This window comes from Drosophila melanogaster, chromosome 2R, assembly GCF_000001215.4.
Source record: "Drosophila melanogaster chromosome 2R".
Lineage (NCBI taxonomy): Eukaryota > Metazoa > Arthropoda > Insecta > Diptera > Drosophilidae > Drosophila > Drosophila melanogaster.
In genome coordinates, this window is record NT_033778.4 from 23,734,894 (window position 1) to 23,751,773 (window position 16,880).

The 16,880-nt window shown below is 45.6% G+C and overlaps 4 protein-coding genes across 6 annotated transcripts; 2 read left to right on the forward strand and 2 right to left on the reverse strand.

The window, feature by feature from the left end:
- Window positions 1–10: 10 nt before the first annotated feature.
- On the reverse strand, window positions 11–11,936 carry egl (egalitarian). 2 transcript variants are annotated; one of them, NM_166623.3, is made up of 8 exons: window positions 11,307–11,936; window positions 9,444–9,721; window positions 3,733–3,978; window positions 1,581–3,531; window positions 1,421–1,519; window positions 1,109–1,358; window positions 961–1,049; window positions 11–895 (listed from the first exon to the last, which is right to left on the reverse strand). In NM_166623.3, exons 2-8 carry the CDS (start codon window positions 9,607–9,609, stop codon window positions 682–684), a joined length of 3,015 nt encoding a protein of 1,004 aa, NP_726360.3. In that variant the 5' UTR covers window positions 9,610–9,721; window positions 11,307–11,936; the 3' UTR covers window positions 11–681. The 2 variants fall into 2 exon arrangements, with proteins under 2 accessions (NP_726360.3, NP_001286779.1); NM_001299850.1 differs by lacking the exon at window positions 11,307–11,936 and adding an exon at window positions 10,205–10,291.
- Window positions 11,937–12,666: 730 nt separating this feature from the next.
- CG13560 (uncharacterized protein) lies at window positions 12,667–13,584 on the forward strand. Of its 2 annotated transcripts, none has more exons than NM_001299851.1 (1): window positions 12,667–13,584. In NM_001299851.1, the coding sequence occupies exon 1, from the start codon at window positions 12,706–12,708 to the stop codon at window positions 13,249–13,251; it is 546 nt and encodes a 181-aa protein (NP_001286780.1). In that variant the 5' UTR covers window positions 12,667–12,705; the 3' UTR covers window positions 13,252–13,584. The 2 variants fall into 2 exon arrangements, with proteins under 2 accessions (NP_001286780.1, NP_611823.2); NM_137979.3 differs by having other exon boundaries at window positions 12,667–13,325.
- Window positions 13,585–14,424: 840 nt separating this feature from the next.
- On the reverse strand, window positions 14,425–14,998 carry CG34105 (uncharacterized protein). Its single transcript, NM_001043102.3, has one exon. It carries the CDS (start codon window positions 14,957–14,959, stop codon window positions 14,486–14,488), a length of 474 nt encoding a protein of 157 aa, NP_001036567.1. The 5' UTR covers window positions 14,960–14,998; the 3' UTR covers window positions 14,425–14,485.
- Window positions 14,999–15,752: 754 nt separating this feature from the next.
- On the forward strand, window positions 15,753–16,332 carry CG12491 (uncharacterized protein). The gene has a single exon (NM_137980.5). It carries the CDS (start codon window positions 15,792–15,794, stop codon window positions 16,263–16,265), a length of 474 nt encoding a protein of 157 aa, NP_611824.1. The 5' UTR covers window positions 15,753–15,791; the 3' UTR covers window positions 16,266–16,332.
- The last annotated feature ends 548 nt before the right edge of the window (window positions 16,333–16,880 follow it).

Below are 16,880 nucleotides of genomic sequence, written 5' to 3' on the forward strand. Positions count from 1 at the left end.
GAAGTCCTCTGTAATGTTGGTATATACATGTTTATTCAATTAGATATATAATTTATAATCGTACCATTTCAGTATTCTTTTCATTACAATTAGTTCTCCTCATTTACTTAGATTGACTACACAATTGGATATTAATTAAGAAGATTGTTTGGTTAAACTTAAATTGAGTTGAATAATCGATTCGGTTTATAAAATATTATGGTTAAAATACAATAAGTTCTCTTCCGATATGGCGACAAAGATATTAGGAAACCTCTAGAAAACTGCATTTAATAATTTCTTTACGATTTAATACACATTGGTCCAACGCAGATTTAATTTTAGTTTTGTTTGGAGCTGCTCATCGAACTCCACTCAGAATCTCAGGTCCGTAGACATTTTCTGAGAAGAGGGATTCGGTAAGATTGCATTGCCACGATTTGTCGATTGTTATATAAAAGGATTGGGGGCCGGGGGCGGGGCGAGTAGTTAACAATTGCTAGATCATATATAATTGTTATTGCAATGTTCAACATCTAGGCACAAAATATATTGCTTCTCAATTGGTATGAAAGTTATTGCAAAGTCGTTAAGCGTCGAGGGACCCAAGGCCAAGCCCCTCAACTGTAAAACAAAATAATAATACGTAGTGTGTCTGCGCTTTGTTTGTTAGGAATCATCATAGTACGAAGGTCGAAATGTTTATGTGGGAGACACACGCTTCGCGGGCGAGTTGCTCAGCAGGGCCGCCTCCTTGGCTCGCTCGTGCTCGTCCTGGAAGAATATCTTGGTGATGACCACGTCGCCGGTGCTCAGTGTCTGCGATTCGGCGTCCACGAGCTTCACCACGCGCTTGTCAGTCGTTCGCATAATGGGCGTCACACTCCGCTCGCCCTGGCAATTGCAGTTCTTAATGCTGAAAGCATTACATTTAATGAGTTATTATATATAGAGACCAATATTCCAATATTCAGCACTAACTTTTTGGATTTCTCGCGTATAATCTGTAGATTCTCGGTGGTCGCAATGCTCGAACCTAATTGCTCTTGCATAGAATTAGAAGCTATAATCTGCAGAAATAAAAAGGCATTAAAGGAGGTGTAACCAACTATTCAAATTCATTACTAACTTGTTCACATGGCAGCGAGGTGGCAGTCGTCAGAATGGCCTCCAGCTTGTCAATACGGGCTATGCGATCCATTGACTTGTTCTGGAGAATCTCTTCCAGCATTTGCATGGATTCAGTCAGGCTGGGTGGCTCTGAACTGAAGCGTGGCGAAAATGTGCCCGAAAGCGAGTTGTCCGAGGGCACCGAATCCAAACTGGGAAAGGCGTCGTTCTCGTTCGGCTCTTGTTCATCCTCGGAGTCACTTTGATCTCTGGAAGTACAAATAGAGTTGTCAGTTGGATAGCTATTTGATTTGAAATCGATAGAACCCACTTGCTGGGATTGCCGGCGGACTCCATCTTCTCCAGCTTCTTCGCCACCTTGTAGTAGCCCTTGAGGCGCTCTTTCTCGTCCTCTGTCAGATCCATATACCTGTAAGTTATGAACAACTTCGATTAACATGAGTCAAATTAAAATGTACATCACTACTAACCGCAGCAAGCGTATCTCGCGATTGGAGAGCACAATGCTCTTGCTGGTCTGGGCCAGCTTCTGTTTGAGATCGGACACCTCGGTGCTGACCTTGCGCTGCTTCTTGCGTATCTTGACCTCGTTGGGTTTGATCTGCATGAGTATTTGCTCGGTGCACAGCTCTGAGAAGAGAGCCCGATTCTCTGGCTTGATCTGCCGCGCCAGGTTGCCGAATAGCTGATCGTGGATGAGCACCAGGACATCGCCCGCTGCGTACAGCATCATTTCGCGTGTGAGGGGTCTCTTCGCCCAGAACTTCTGGTCCCTGCGGTAGATCTGCTTCAACTGATCCTTGATCGGGTTGCAGGGAGCGTTGTACTGCTCGCACAGCGAGTTTAACGATATGTACTTGGCCTTGTAGACCTGCTTGCCGCTCTCCTGATACTGCAAGATGGCATGTGCGGCCTGGGTGTCGAACACATTCCGCAGCAGGATGCCGAATTGCAGATAAAGGTTGGCAGCGTCGTTGCGGCAGTCGTGTATAACCTTGATCACCTGGTCGTGCTCCAACACGGTCTTCAATCCGCCATCGGTTACCATCGCCGGGCAGGACTGCACGTCGAACAAGAAGGCTTCGCCCCGCGTTGTGCCAATCTCAATCAGGGTGATCTCGCCCTTCAGGCCCAGGTTAATGCCCTCGCAGTCCAGGGAGACCACTATGCTCTCGTTCTTGGCCGCATACTTCAGTATGATGTCGGTCACAAACACCGACTGCTTGACATTCGCTATCACCGTGGTGTTCTGCAGCACCTTTATCTTCCAGGTGTCGCCGACAAAGTAACTATGACTAGGTGAGTGGTTGGCATTGTTCGGATTCGCATTCGAGTTGCTATTGGCGTTATTTGCAGCACTACCGGCATTTTGGTTCGAACTCGAATTGGCTATGGAATGCACGGGACTGGCGTGCGGGGAAATGGGCCCGCCCTGCTGGTTGGCCAGCGATTGCTTGTCCTTCTCCAGGTTCTCGGCCAGAGTCCGTATAACCAGGGTGTTGATGCGTTGCTTCAGCGTTTGGTTAACACTATTCAAGCGCTGCTCCGCCGGATTCTGTGTCGCATGCTGCGGCTGCTGCTGCTGCTGCGTTTGCACTTGCTGCGTCTGCTGGCTGGAGTTATTAATGGGCCCGTAGCAGGTGTTCGCACTGGGATAGTTGTTCTCGCACAGATTCTCCAGCTTCAGCTCCGACATGGGCACGTAGCTGTCAAAGCCAGAGCTGGGCTCCGACTTGGGCTGCCCGAACCCCTGGCTCTGTCCACCCATCACATTCGAAACGGGCGCATTTAGCTTGAAGTTTGGGCAGGCAATGCTGTTGTTGTTGTTGTTGTTATTGTTGCTGCCGTTGCTCCCATTGTTGTTGTTCGTGTGACCATTAGTCCGCAGTGCCGGCGACTGCAGTCTCTGCTGCACCGAGCTGACACCTCCAACGCCTCCACCTCCAGGTGTTGGCTCCTGCTTTCGAATGCTGGCACTGTTGTTATTGTTCAGCGCATTAAATTGCTCCCGGGTTTGAGCCTGTGCCTGCTGAATGTGCGTGTCGCTGAGCTTGGGCTTCTGCAGCAGGGTGACTAGATTGGCCTGTATGTGGAAGCAGTCGGCGAAGAGCTTGAGGAATGAGCTCAGGTCGCCCGGCGTCTTGAACATGCGCAGCCACTGGTCCTGCGGGAAATTGGTGGTCAGCAGGTGGAACAACTGGTCCACCAGCAACGGTCCCTTGACCTCGATGCACTGCGCAAAGAAGTCCAGCATCTGCTGCGTGCCTCGAGTATCGATGTTCGACTGCGGCAGGTGGAGGCGATCCCGCGCCGGCAGATCCGTCATGTTCTCGCAGCCCACCAGCATCACATAGTCGTCCGTCACCTTGAAGGTGTCCGTGTGCTTCATCAGGAAGTCGGTGAACTCCTTGATGTGCTGGCCTGTGTGGAAAATTATTGGGGTTAATGGCCGTTTTTGATGCATAAGTAATCATAGTCCAGGCTGCCACTTTAAATGTTAATAAAGACTTTACTTTTGTTCATAATAATCGATTTAATTCCCGTCGGTTCGCATTTACTCCATTAGTTTTGAGTGGCAGCCGTGATTGTGAACACCTCCGTCCGTTTTCGTTTCAAACTCACCCGATATGTGACGCACTTGGGGCGACGCCTGCGACCGGTGGCCCAGGAGACTGCGGACGGGCACCTCGGCAGCCGCTCCGTACTGCAGCATCTTGTTCTTGAAGTAGTCTTTAGCCTCTTGGATGTAGTCCCGCTTGCCCCCGCAGCCGCCATCGTCCGCGTTGTGGTGCTGATAGGCGTTCACCTGGACGTAGTCGCCGTCAACCAGAAATATGGCCGGGTACTGGGCGAGGAACTTCTTCAGACCTGTCAATCGCCGGAGCAAAGATGTCAATTACAATTATGTGGCCATTAGAGGTTGCTCCCACTGCTGCGAGTGAGTGGCTAATGCAGTAAAAGTGTTGCAGATACGCCAGCGTAATTAATTTACTTTCAATCTGTCAACTCGCAAAGTGCGCCAAGATGCTTAAGTACTCATTGTAGCATAGTTGGTTAATTCCCGGGAACAACTAGATAGTTTCAACTACCGACTTCAACAACTGGATTGTGAAAACTTTTCTACGATTCGTGCTTATTGTATCAGCGGGAAGCATGTGCCTGGATTCCCATAATTAACAACATTGTTTAATCGCATAACCATCAAATGACGGGTGGCTCACATCCATCCGCATGTGCCACATGTACATATGGAGATGTCTACGTATGAATAATCATGAGTGTTTTGTGCTGCCTGCTTCTATGCTGTTGATTTGGTTTGTAAAGTTGGCTAAAGTTTCTGGATTCAAAGTTAGTTTACAATTGCATGAATGAGGCAAACTCTGCTCTGACTTTCATGTTGCACTGGGAGAATAAATGTGTTCATTTCAATGATAAATCACCTAGGTAACACAAACCAAGTACAAGTAATTCTCAATGTTAATTAGATGCATTTTCGCATCTGTAAGAGTAATAATAAGTCCTAATTGTTCGTCTGAATTTGTTTAACATAGTATTCAAATTGCCTATTTGTTCTCAGTGTAGCTCCAACCGAATGAAAAGTGAATGCACTCAGGCCGTGGAAACGACTGACTGAGCTAGCGAACCATTTATTTGATAAATCAGGTCATACTCATAGTTGCCGCCGCGGCTTCCCAAAACGGGGCATCCATACCAGACCAGACAGCCCAACCCACCACTTCCAGTACCGCTTCCACCTCCACCTCCACCTCCACCTCCAGCTCATCATCCGCAATTGGTAGGAATGCGATGAGCAGTATTCTCCATGTGTCCCATTGTGCCAGCAGCAGCACCCTCCCTCCCCCCGCCCACATAGCCATCTGTTGTGCTCGGCATTGTTTGGTTTTGGGTAATATGACGTGACAAGACAACGCGCAGCGATGGATGGATCAGAGGTTTTGTTGCGTGTCACTCGAATTTGGCTCCATGATGCCAGACATGAATTAATTCGATTGCATTTGACATAACTCGGCTGGCTGTAAAGTCGTATAAGGAAGCGAGAGCACTGATTGCTCCAGTCGGACTGGCAATATGCAAGGTATGAGCTAGCTGAATTGCCGACGGATTTGGCTAGTCAGTCGCGGGGTAATCCCTGGGCAAACATCCCCATACCCGGCTGCCAAATGAGCCACAAAACTGACAAATGGCTAGTAATTTGCAGCGCCCAAAATACGGAAGAGCGGAAAAAAAAACGGCAAATCCTTTCGAACGTAATTCAATTTTATGTTTACTTAGAGAAATTGAAATTTGTGGAACAAATCGAAGTTCATGGCATTTCAATATTAATATTTACCGAGGGCGTACGCCCAGCCCGAGAATATGTAATGTAATGTGCTCAAATATATAGACAACTCGGCCACTTGGCGGGCTAATATTTGAATATTTGAATATTTTGTGTTTGTATTTGTCTGCGGCTGTGTGCTTAGCCGCAATTCTTGGCAAGCAAACTGCTTTGGCAACACCCGCCAGCCGCCTGCCGACCGCCGACCGCCAAAGTGGATGTGGAGCAGGTGTTACGGATTTGGGGATTCTTGGGGGGCGCAACTCTGCCGCATTTTACGGCTCGACCCACTTGGACACATTTTTTGCGGTGGCAATTTTCAAATGCACCGAGGACACTGGCCATAAATTTATGTATATTTATGCCTTGCCGCTTATTGAAGAAAACGTAAAACGAAAAGACACGAAACGAAATGAAAGCATTTCCCCGGGATGTTGTGAATCGAAATGTAAGTGGAGAGCAGCCAGGTAAAGGGTTATGCCTGGCCGTAAACTCCGGATTTTATGACTCACTTGGGGTTACTCACTCTGTGGGCCACATCCTCCAATGTAGAACGTTCCCAGGGTCGTGACTTCATTAGGAACTCATTAGTGCCGCCTCATCACAGCGTCCTGGCTGTCAAAACGGTTAGCGATCAATTAGAAACAAATGGCACAAAGTTGGCAAATAATGAGTGCCACACTCACTTTCGCCTTAAACAAAATGTTTCGCCCTTTGCGATTAATGTCAAAAATCAATGCGAGTTCCATTTACTTTGGGAAAAAAGCAAAAGTCAACTTAAGCATAAAGACCTTGGCTGCACACACGCAATGCCGGGAAATGTGGAGCTTCAACGGGGGTATTTCCTTGGTGGATTTCCGGGGGTTTCAAGGGTTAAGGGGTTGGGAGCAACGGCTGGCAGGCGTTAAAGGATTTCCTTCGCTCGACATAAAATCGTTAAATTTACGACAATGTCAGAAATTCAAATGCGTGGCGAAAACGCAAAAGGTTCGAGCGAAATTAGCTGGCGGATCGATCAGGCAATCTATACAACTTTTGGTTAAAAGTTGATAATCAATAGATTTAAGTATGTTATTCAACTTAGGTTTTGTGATTATATTCCATTGAATTTTAGACAGCACTCTATCTTGATTTTCTACTTTTCGCATAGCGAAATAAACCAACTCAGCCATTAGTTACAAAATTGATTTCTGTGTAGCTTAAGTATTTATTTCATTTGCTTTGACAACTTTTGCCTGTCCGTGTGTTTTGTTTGCTTTGGCAATCGATTACGCAAAGCGAAAAAAAAAAATAAACTAAAAAACCCACACAGAGAAAAACATTTGCGAACCTTCGCAAAAGGCTTGGCCTGTTTTTGGTGCGAATGCCTTTTCTATTTTTCCCAGCTGCTTGTGTGTGTGCAATTATTCAAAGCCGCTGGCAAGTCAAAATGGCAAAACGATAAACTGGGCTAAATGGTTGTGTTTACTTCTGGCAGGCCGTTAAATTAGCAGCGAAATTTAAGCTCGCCATTAACGAGTTTCAGTTCAGTTTAGCAAACTCTCCAAAACTGTTTGTCTAACCCAATAAACGCCGTTCGAGTTTCTCCTCCTGCCCGGCTAGAAAATTGCTTTCAACGTTAATTTCCCGGAGATGTTTCCCCACCAGAGAACCCTCATCAATCGCTGGGGAATATGCATGGTGGCACACACACACCTCCATTTATTATTGAAGCAACAAATGGATGTGGTCTTCAGTCCCCAGAATATCATGCAATTTTATTGAAATTTCAATTGAACATTTTTGTCACGTAATCGACACTTTTCTATTACAAAGTTTCCGCCACTCCCCCAATCCCCCAATCCGTTCCTGGCCAAAAACCACATAATGGCTGACTTGGATGGCCGACTATTGTGGGCGGGGGTGCAAAATGCTACCCATCGGCCTTAACGGCTTATAAGTTGGGCAAACAACACGTTGACAAAATTGAAGAGGCATAAGATATGTTTGTGGGATTTTAGGTCAGTCCCGGGTGGAATGAAAACCGGGATTAGTGGCCGAAATGGATCGAAATGCCATTGGCCAAGGAACTGCTTAACGTTGGCTCGATGGTTCCATACTTGGAACATCCAATTTCGGGAATGCGCAACTCACTCTTCTCTATTTATAAGCCAGACCTTGACATTTCCCATTCAATTAATTCAGTTTCCCAGTCTATTCTTCTAATCCAGCTGCGATTTGCGTGTTAGCCGCGTATTTCCCTGAACTTTCTCCAACTTGTCTATTGCGTTCTGGGCCAAAAGTAAAACCAGCGCTTTAAGTCACAGACTAAACTATTGTATTTCGGCGAAAATGTTGCTCACCCGAGGTAAACACCATTTGTCTTGGCGGCAGAGTCACGCACATGGCTAAAAAATCAACAAATGTGATAAACATTTTGTTAAATGTTTGTTTTCTTGTTGCAATTAGCCAAGTCGAAGTCGAAGAGTGTGACAAGCAAGAGCAGTATGGGTAATTCTTGTCTTAAACACGATTATGGCCAAAAGTTGATAATCTCCAACAGGTCTTAGCTCATAACTTGGCTAAAAACAATCGCCCAGCGAAAGTAATGACCGTTTTGTGCAGCTTTTTACTTAAACTAAAGATCCCTATCACTTTCCTGCCGATTTTCAGAATTAAAAAATTTGATCATTTTTCGCATTTTTTATAAGGGGTTACATCATCAAATTTTGCAAAAAATGGTCGAAATCTAACATTTCTAGCTGGGAATACCACTCGATAGGGAATTTCACTGCGAGTTCAGGAAGGTAGGACATTCCCCATTTGGTCAACTACTTTTTATTTTATTCACAAAATACTGACAAAAATCTTATAAAAATTATGCAGTACATCCTTAATTTTATTATAATTAGCGATGTCATAAGACCATTATCATAAAACTCAAGTTCATGATGATTCGCTGTAGCTTAATGATTTGCTATAAATCCCCAAGGTGCGGAGTAAACAAATGCGTGCCATTTCCTGTGGCTCTTTTTCAAAACCCTCCTCTCCACAAGTGAGAACATCAAACAAATGTGTTCACATATCTTCGCCTCGAGGGAAAGTGCATTGCACCTTCCCAGCACCCAACACCCAACTCCCAACTCTCAACTAAGTGGTAGCTATTTATAAAAACCGAAAGTTGTTTGTTGCGTCTATTTTTAGTCGCTCGCGTTAGTTAACCGTGCATTTTGATAAACAGCATGGCCAGAGTTTTCCATGTGCCGACTTGTCAATGGAAGTACAACACGTGTACACAAGTCGAGAATCTCGAGAATCTTTGCCTGTTTTTCGTAGACCAGTTGTAAACCAACACCCCCATACCCATATATCCATACCACTTGTGGAAAACACAAGGGTGGAGCATTATCGATTGCAGCTTGGCGGCTGCAATGAAAGGCGATAAACCCTTGGCATGTTTTTGTGGTTTTTGGCATTGAGATCAGCCGGGAGATGGAAAATGAGGAGGCCTGACTGACTGACTCCCCTGCGGCAACTGGCAATCGGCAAACTGCAATTGGAAATGGAAATGGAAACGGCAATGACATGTGCACTTGGACGCCGACCACTCGAAGGCAACATGAACAACACAATCATCGACTGTGACTGTGACGAACAACGCAAACCCGCAGGTGCACAAATATGTATTGTATATGTATGTACCGCAGCCGAACAAGAGTGTCCACCGTTCAGTGTCCAATGTCCACTGTACACTACCGCTTTCCACCGCACACGTTTCCAATTTCCCAGGCTCGGCTGGCGACATTTCAAATGAGAGCATGAATTGAATGCCACGGCATTTTCAGCGCACTTTCCTTGACTTTATTCGATCCAGTTTTTTGATTAAAGAGAGCTGTTTTCAATTCAATCAATATAGCAGGCCTCTTCATTTTTATTTCAGTTGCATTTTGGCTATATGGATTTGCTTGTTGCGAAGTGTAGTTACTAAGTGCTGGCTTAGTTAGTGCGAACTTACCCGACTGACTGCCACCGGCGATTTGGCGCATCTCCTTGGTGAACTCCTTGTTGCCGAATTGGCAGGACAGGTCGTGGACGGTGCGGGGCTCGCCCTTGTCCAGCAGTCGCTCCAGGAAGAAGAGCAACGTCATGTTGCGTGCCATCTCGTACTCCATGGACTCCATTGCTGGGCCTGCTGTGTCCGCTATTCGCTATCTGATATCTGCTAGCTGCTCTCTGCTATCCGCTATCTGCTCAATTATTAATCCGCCCGAGTACGTCACGTTGGCTGCTTATCTGCGGGTAGAAGGAGGAGGAAGGGGAGAGCGTTAGTGAGGTGAAATGGCCAACACTTATGCAATGCGCCAAGAAAGCCGGCCAAAAGCAAAAGACAGGGCAGAAAGTAGCCAAACCGCAGGCACATATTAGATGACACTGAGAGAAACAAGGGTTTACCCTACTCAAAATCTTTCGCATGCCCACTTTTACTTTACTCTACGATGGTTCATAATCAACATGATTTTTTTCTCTCTGTACAGCTTCGTTTCGTTATTTATTTAATACATTTGCACTTTGCCACTGTCGCTCTCTCTTTCCTGCACGCTATGTGCGTCTCACTCGCTATCTCGACACTTGTCCCATGCCATTGCATTGTTTTTGTAGCTCGCCTTGCACTAGTTGAAAATATTCGAGGCAACGGCGGGCAGTTGCAGAGCCATAAACTTTGTTTTGCTTCGTGAATAATTGAGGAGCACAGACTCAAGCGAGTAAAACACGTACGAAGGAGTTGCTACCGTTCCTAGGAGCTGCGACTTCCGTACTCTTGCGGCATGTCCTTGCGCGCCGCTTGAAAGTTTGAAATCAACTGGCAGTTTCCTGCTTCCTGCGCCCACAACATAAACACCGGCGAATTCAGCCAGCTGACTGTGCGGCGAAAGAAGGAGTCCACGTCACGGCGAATTGGCATCAGTGTTGCCAGCTGAGAATTTCGAAACCGCCAGATTCGGTGACTGAAAACAGTGAAAACTCGCTAAGCCACAATTACTACTTAGCATCGAATCGAAAGTAAATAATCATAATATATCTGCTCTATATATCTTTCATTTAAAAGCAAGAGCTAATCTACAAAATCAAATTACCGTAAGATCGCCAGACGATTTTCTATCTAGCGATGTTGGTCTGTATGGGAACGCGCCAATTGGAATTTGCATGGGATTAGTGCAAATAAGACTCTGAGCACAATGGGATTTGGTTGGACTTTTCGAATGGAATTCGGTGGGAATCAAAAGTTGGCGATCAAAAGTTGGCACCTCGACGGGACTAAGGGTATATATAACACGTTTTAATTTGTTTGTTGCTGCCTCTGATTTTTGCCGCCGATTGGCATGTGAAAAGTGTCAGCGCTGCAGAACAGGTGATTGACACAGAAAGAAAGGTACAAATGTGCAGCGGAAATGGAAAATGAAAAGCGCCAGCTCCCTCCCAGGAGTGCATATTACTATTTTTCGCCAGGCCGAACAGAATTTGCCACTCATTATTGTTATCCAACAGGAGGGCTGCCCAAGCCAATAAGAAGTGCAGGTGTAGCTGTGTTCGTGCTTTCCAATTGATAAGCAGAAACCGTTGACAACAAATATGTATTGAGAACGGCAACAACAAAGCACACACATTCCAATCAGCCAATAACTGTGCGCGTGTGAGTGTATGTGCTGTACAGGTATTTGTGCGATTGTATGGGTGGCAAAACAAGAAACTCCAGCCACACCGATAAAAAGAAGAGTCTTATTAGAAGCGAAAGAAAGGTAAAACAATAAAGGAGAAGCGAATAATATCTGGCAGAGAAAACGCGCAAAATATGCAAAAGAAGAGCAGCTGTAATTACCTGTCGGTTAATCACTTGTTTGTTTCGTTCCCTTCTGTTTGTTTAAGTGCACTTGTGATCTGATCTATATTTAAACCGATTGACACACACGCGATACAGATCCTCGCGTTTGGGATTTCTCACCAGATCTGCGTTCAGATCTTAGTTTCAGCTTTTCTTGCCACTGGCGATTTCCAATTGGGCTTCAATTAATTAACATTTTTCGGCGCAATTAACCCATACACTTGCAGAAAAACTGCGACGAAAGCAGTTAGTTATTTTCGTAGCTGTGTTGCTGCTATTGTATTGTTGTTGTATCACTCACACTCATGCACACACATATGCGCGCTGGTCAGGTAGGTTACGTATGTGTGTGCGTGTGTTTGTTAGGCACTTTGAACTGAATGCTGGTAAGAATTGTAAAAACCACTTGTTGCACTGTTTTAAAGGCACTCGTCCAATTGGAGAGTGGCGCACGTGAATTTGCGATTCCTGCCGGTTGGCGGGCAACTGAAACGCACTCGCTGGCAGGTAAAAAAACAGACAATTGCCACGGTTTTCGGAGCGGAGCGATGCGATACGATATGATGATGACAGCGCCAACGCGAACACACGAACACCAGCGCAGCGAAAAACACCAACGAATCGAATTTGGATGGCGGGCGGCGAAGCGAAGGCGGTGGCTGGTGTGGCCAGTGCACGGCCGAGGCGGGAATACCACTGAGCGGCAACGTTGGTATTTTATTAGCCGGGTGGCAACGTCTCGCGGCGCGACTGTTAAGCAGTGTGACCGTTTCGTTTCGCTTCGATTCGAAATTGGATTTCGAAATCATTTTGAAAGATTGTATAGATTCCTTAGAACTGTTTATGGTAGTTCAGTAATTATTAATTCAGCTTTAATCACACGAACCTCTTCCATTAAAGAGTCAAAATCCCGCCATAAGCCTATCTCTTGAACCTTAGTAAAACTCGAACTCCACTGCGTTCAAGGCATTGCTATCTTATATTATTTTTATACATCCTTCAAAATCTCTATGAACCAAACACGCATCTGTTTTGCGGTTATTTAAATAAGGCCGAGTGCTAAAGCACTGCTAGAATGGCTGAATAGCTATTCAGTAGAACTCAAAACAATACCCGAGCTGCCTGTGTTTGCACACTTGCTTAGAATAAACTAGATCTAACAAATCCACAATTCCCCCATTGTTGACTTGTTCAAACAAATGTATTTTCGATAGTCATCGGCCAAATTGTCTCAAGAATATCCTACTAAGCCACGTGCGGCAAATGATGATGATTCGGAGCAAACACACAGTCTGAAAATGAACCAAAAAAATCGTGGGTGATGCGTATAAATACCCTAATTAAATGCAGAGAAAGTACAGTACTTGAGTACAGTGTTCAACGGACGGAGCTAAAGATGCGATTCCAATTCGTCCTGGCCTTTGGTCTTATTGCCATCTTGGCGACCGCTTATGCTGGTGGCGATACCACAGGCACCGGCAGCACGGGCACCGATACTACGGGGACCGGGAGCACGGGCACCGGGAGCACGGGCACCGGTAGCACCGGGAGCACGGGCACCGGTAGCACGGGCACTGGCAGCACCGGGAGCACGGGCACCGGTAGCACGGGCACTGGCAGCACCGGAAGCACGGGTACAGGCAGCACCGGAAGTACGGCCACTGGCAGCACCGGAAGTACGGGATCAACCACCTCTGGCAGCCCCAGCACCTCAACTGGCTCATCCTCGACTAATCCGTCTCCTTCCACAACCTCGCCCTCCACATCGCCCACCACGTCCACCTCCCCGAGCGACTCCTCATCCTCCGGCTCCAGCAGTAGCTCTTCGTCATCCAAGCGGAACCGCAAGGAGAGGCGTCGTCGCTACCGACGTCGTCAGAGACGCCAGGAGAGACGCCGTGAGAGGAGGGAGCGCCAGCGCCAGCAGCGCCGTCGGGGCTGAAATGGGAATCCCAACTCACATGACATTGTAACTCAATGCAAATAAAATTGTTACATGAAAAACCAATATAAACCCTAGATATAAATGTGAATGCAATTTTGTGTTGCATACCTTAAGACACCATAAGAGAAATGTTTTCAGTCCTCCACAGAATCACAGCATGTACCAGCAAGCTTTCTTAGCTCGCATAGCTTTCTCACTCCATTTGGTTCTATCTGAACTAGTGACTCGGCTTCATACTATCGTAGTAACGAATTTCCTAAAGTACAGAACGCCCGGAAAGTATGCAGAACATATATGAGACCTTGTTTCGAAATAAACTCACGAGGCTTTAGAACTAAAGATAATTAATTCCACGAAGTGTTTACGATTCAGTCCAAAAAAATTCGAAACGAGCACAAGATAGCTTTCGTTACAATCTGAAAGATATTTTATCGGATCACAGTACTATTAGAATCATACAAAATATATCAACAGATCGTCAGTCCATAAGCTGCTAAATAGGAAAGTCCGTGAGAGCCTCAAAGTCCTTGGACCCAACGCTACCTGGTCATCTCACGGCTTCTGCTGGATTCACTGCCTCTAGGCGAAGTGGGCGTGGATCAGCCGGTTGGGTTGACGTACCTGAAGGTGATGCTCTGGCTAGAAAGCCAGGGACAAATGACAAATCTCCAATTAGTTAGCAACTAAGCAAAACGGTTTTTTTTGGATTGGCTGGCTGAACGTATTGTTAGCATGTGTGCAAACACAGTACATTGTTTATTAAATAGATGAATATGTATTGTTAAGCCTTTTGAACAGAAAGCCATATTTAAATAACCTCTAAGCTTAAATATAGATTAAGATGGCATATTGTACATAAAGAATGAATTCTCACTAAAAGAAAACTTAGAACAAACTCCTATTTTTCACTTTCATTTGCAAGTTCCTAATCGATTAAGTTATCATCTGGAATTATGTCTGCACTTAGACCAGTTCCACTTGATCAACTAACTAGATCGGAAAATGATTTACTTAGGATTCTTCATTAGAGTATATAGTGTAGCCTTCTTCTTCTTTTCCAAGATGAAACCGAATATTGAATTTCTTTGTTTGACTAACAATTCGATCCAAATGATTTCACTTGTTTTTAAGGTGCCAAGTTACCAAGTCATAACTACGATTGTTGCTTTTGTGTATGCATTTATTTTTCAATTTGGACCATTTCATTGTTCGATCGGGTTAAGCCGATGGTTTATCCCCTACGTTGGCGCCTTCTTCCAGCACGACTCTGCTGGCGCCTTTCCTGCTGCCTCTCCCGGCGAATCTCCTGGCGCCTCTCCTGACGCCTCAGCCGCCGGAGCCTGCGAAGCCTGCGCCTCAGCCTGTCCACCTCCTCGCTGTCGGAGCTCGTGGAGGAGGAGGACGTGTCGCTGGACGTGGAGGGGGCCGTGGTTGTGGCAGTCGTCGATGAGGTGGAGGAAGTGGGCGAAGTGGAAGAAGAGCTGCTAGGAGTGGAGGACGAAGTAGACGTAGTGCTATTGCTGGACGGAGTTGAGGTGGAGGACGAAGAGCTGGGTGTCGAACTTGAGCTGGAAGTCGATGGAGTCGATGAATTGGAAGTGGGTGATGTGGAAGAGGACGAGTCGCTCGAGGATGAGTCGGTGCCACCATAAACGGTCGCCACGAGGACAACCAAACCAAAGGCCAGGACGAATTCGGGTCTCATCTTAAGCTCTGTCTGTTGAACACTGTACTCAAGTACTATACAGCATCCAGATCTGTGTCTGCTATTTATACGATCTATCTGGAGGGGTTTGGTCCAAAATCTCAATCCGTGGGTGGTTTACATCTTAGCATCTGGCACGTGGCCCAGTGTTTTGCTGAAAACGTCTGGAAAGCTGGAAAGGTTATTGTTGGGAAGTTAAACATTGAAGCAGTTGTTGATTTTCTGAAACAATCTACGGCACAGGCACTAGACAAATATAGTTTTTGACTAAGAAGTGACTAAGCAAAAATAGGTAATTGGACTATTCTGAATAAAATAACTAAATACAATAGGAACAATCAGTTCGTAAGATAAGGAAGGGTAAAGTGGCCATTCTACCCAGAATCCTTCAAGTTGGCTTTCCTAAAATGAATACTACAATGCAAGCAGAGTCACTTCGTGTTCTCTTTTAAGCAGCATATTATTATTCAAAGAAAGATTTAATCATCAATAAATGTGATAGAGCACTTAATATTTGCTTAATATTAAATGTTCTTATATTAAACATCCTCTAAGTTAAGCACTTTCTTCTTGAGCCGTATTGGCACATCCACTAAAAATAACACTGCGCAAATAGAAGCTCCATTGCTGTTGTAGATTCGACAAACATAGGAACTTTCCACACCTTGTTCAACAAAACACTGCCGCAAATGCCACATGTTAAGATCAAACTAAGACGACGCACAGATTGAGATTTTGGACCAAACCCCTCCAGATAGATCGTATAAATAGCAGACACAGATCTGGATGCTGTATAGTACTTGAGTACAGTGTTCAACAGACAGAGCTTAAGATGAGACCCGAATTCGTCCTGGCCTTTGGTTTGGTTGTCCTCGTGGCGACCGTTTATGGTGGCACCGACTCATCCTCGAGCGACTCGTCCTCTTCCACATCACCCACTTCCAATTCATCGACTCCATCGACTTCCAGCTCAAGTTCGACACCCAGCTCTTCGTCCTCCACCTCAACTCCGTCCAGCAATAGCACTACGTCTACTTCGTCCTCCACTCCTAGCAGCTCTTCTTCCACTTCGCCCACTTCCTCCACCTCATCGACGACTGCCACAACCACGGCCCCCTCCACGTCCAGCGACACGTCCTCCTCCTCCACGAGCTCCGACAGCGAGGAGGTGGACAGGCTGAGGCGCAGGCTTCGCAGGCTCCGGCGGCTGAGGCGTCAGGAGAGGCGCCAGGAGATTCGCCGGGAGAGGCAGCAGGAAAGGCGCCAGCAGAGTCGTGCTGGAAGAAGGCGCCAACGTAGGGGATAAACCATCGGCTTAACCCGATCGAACAATGAAATGGTCCAAATTGAAAAATAAATGCATACACAAAAGCAACAATCGTAGTTATGACTTGGTAACTTGGCACCTTAAAAACAAGTGAAATCATTTGGATCGAATTGTTAGTCAAACAAAGAAATTCAATATTCGGTTTCATCTTGGAAAAGAAGAAGAAGGCTACACTATATACTCTAATGAAGAATCCTAAGTAAATCATTTTCCGATCTAGTTAGTTGATCAAGTGGAACTGGTCTAAGTGCAGACATAATTCCAGATGATAACTTAATCGATTAGGAACTTGCAAATGAAAGTGAAAAATAGGAGTTTGTTCTAAGTTTTCTTTTAGTGAGAATTCATTCTTTATGTACAATATGCCATCTTAATCTTTATTTAAGCTTAGAGGTTATTTAAATATGGCTTTCTGTTCAAAAGGCTTAACAATACATATTCATCTATTTAATAAACAATGTACCGTGTTTGCACACATGCTAACAATACGTTCAGCCAGCCAATCCAAAAAAAAACCGTTTTGTTTAATTACTAACGAATTAGAACTTTCCACAGCCATCAACAGCTTTCGCGCTTACAGAGAAGATAGTCTCG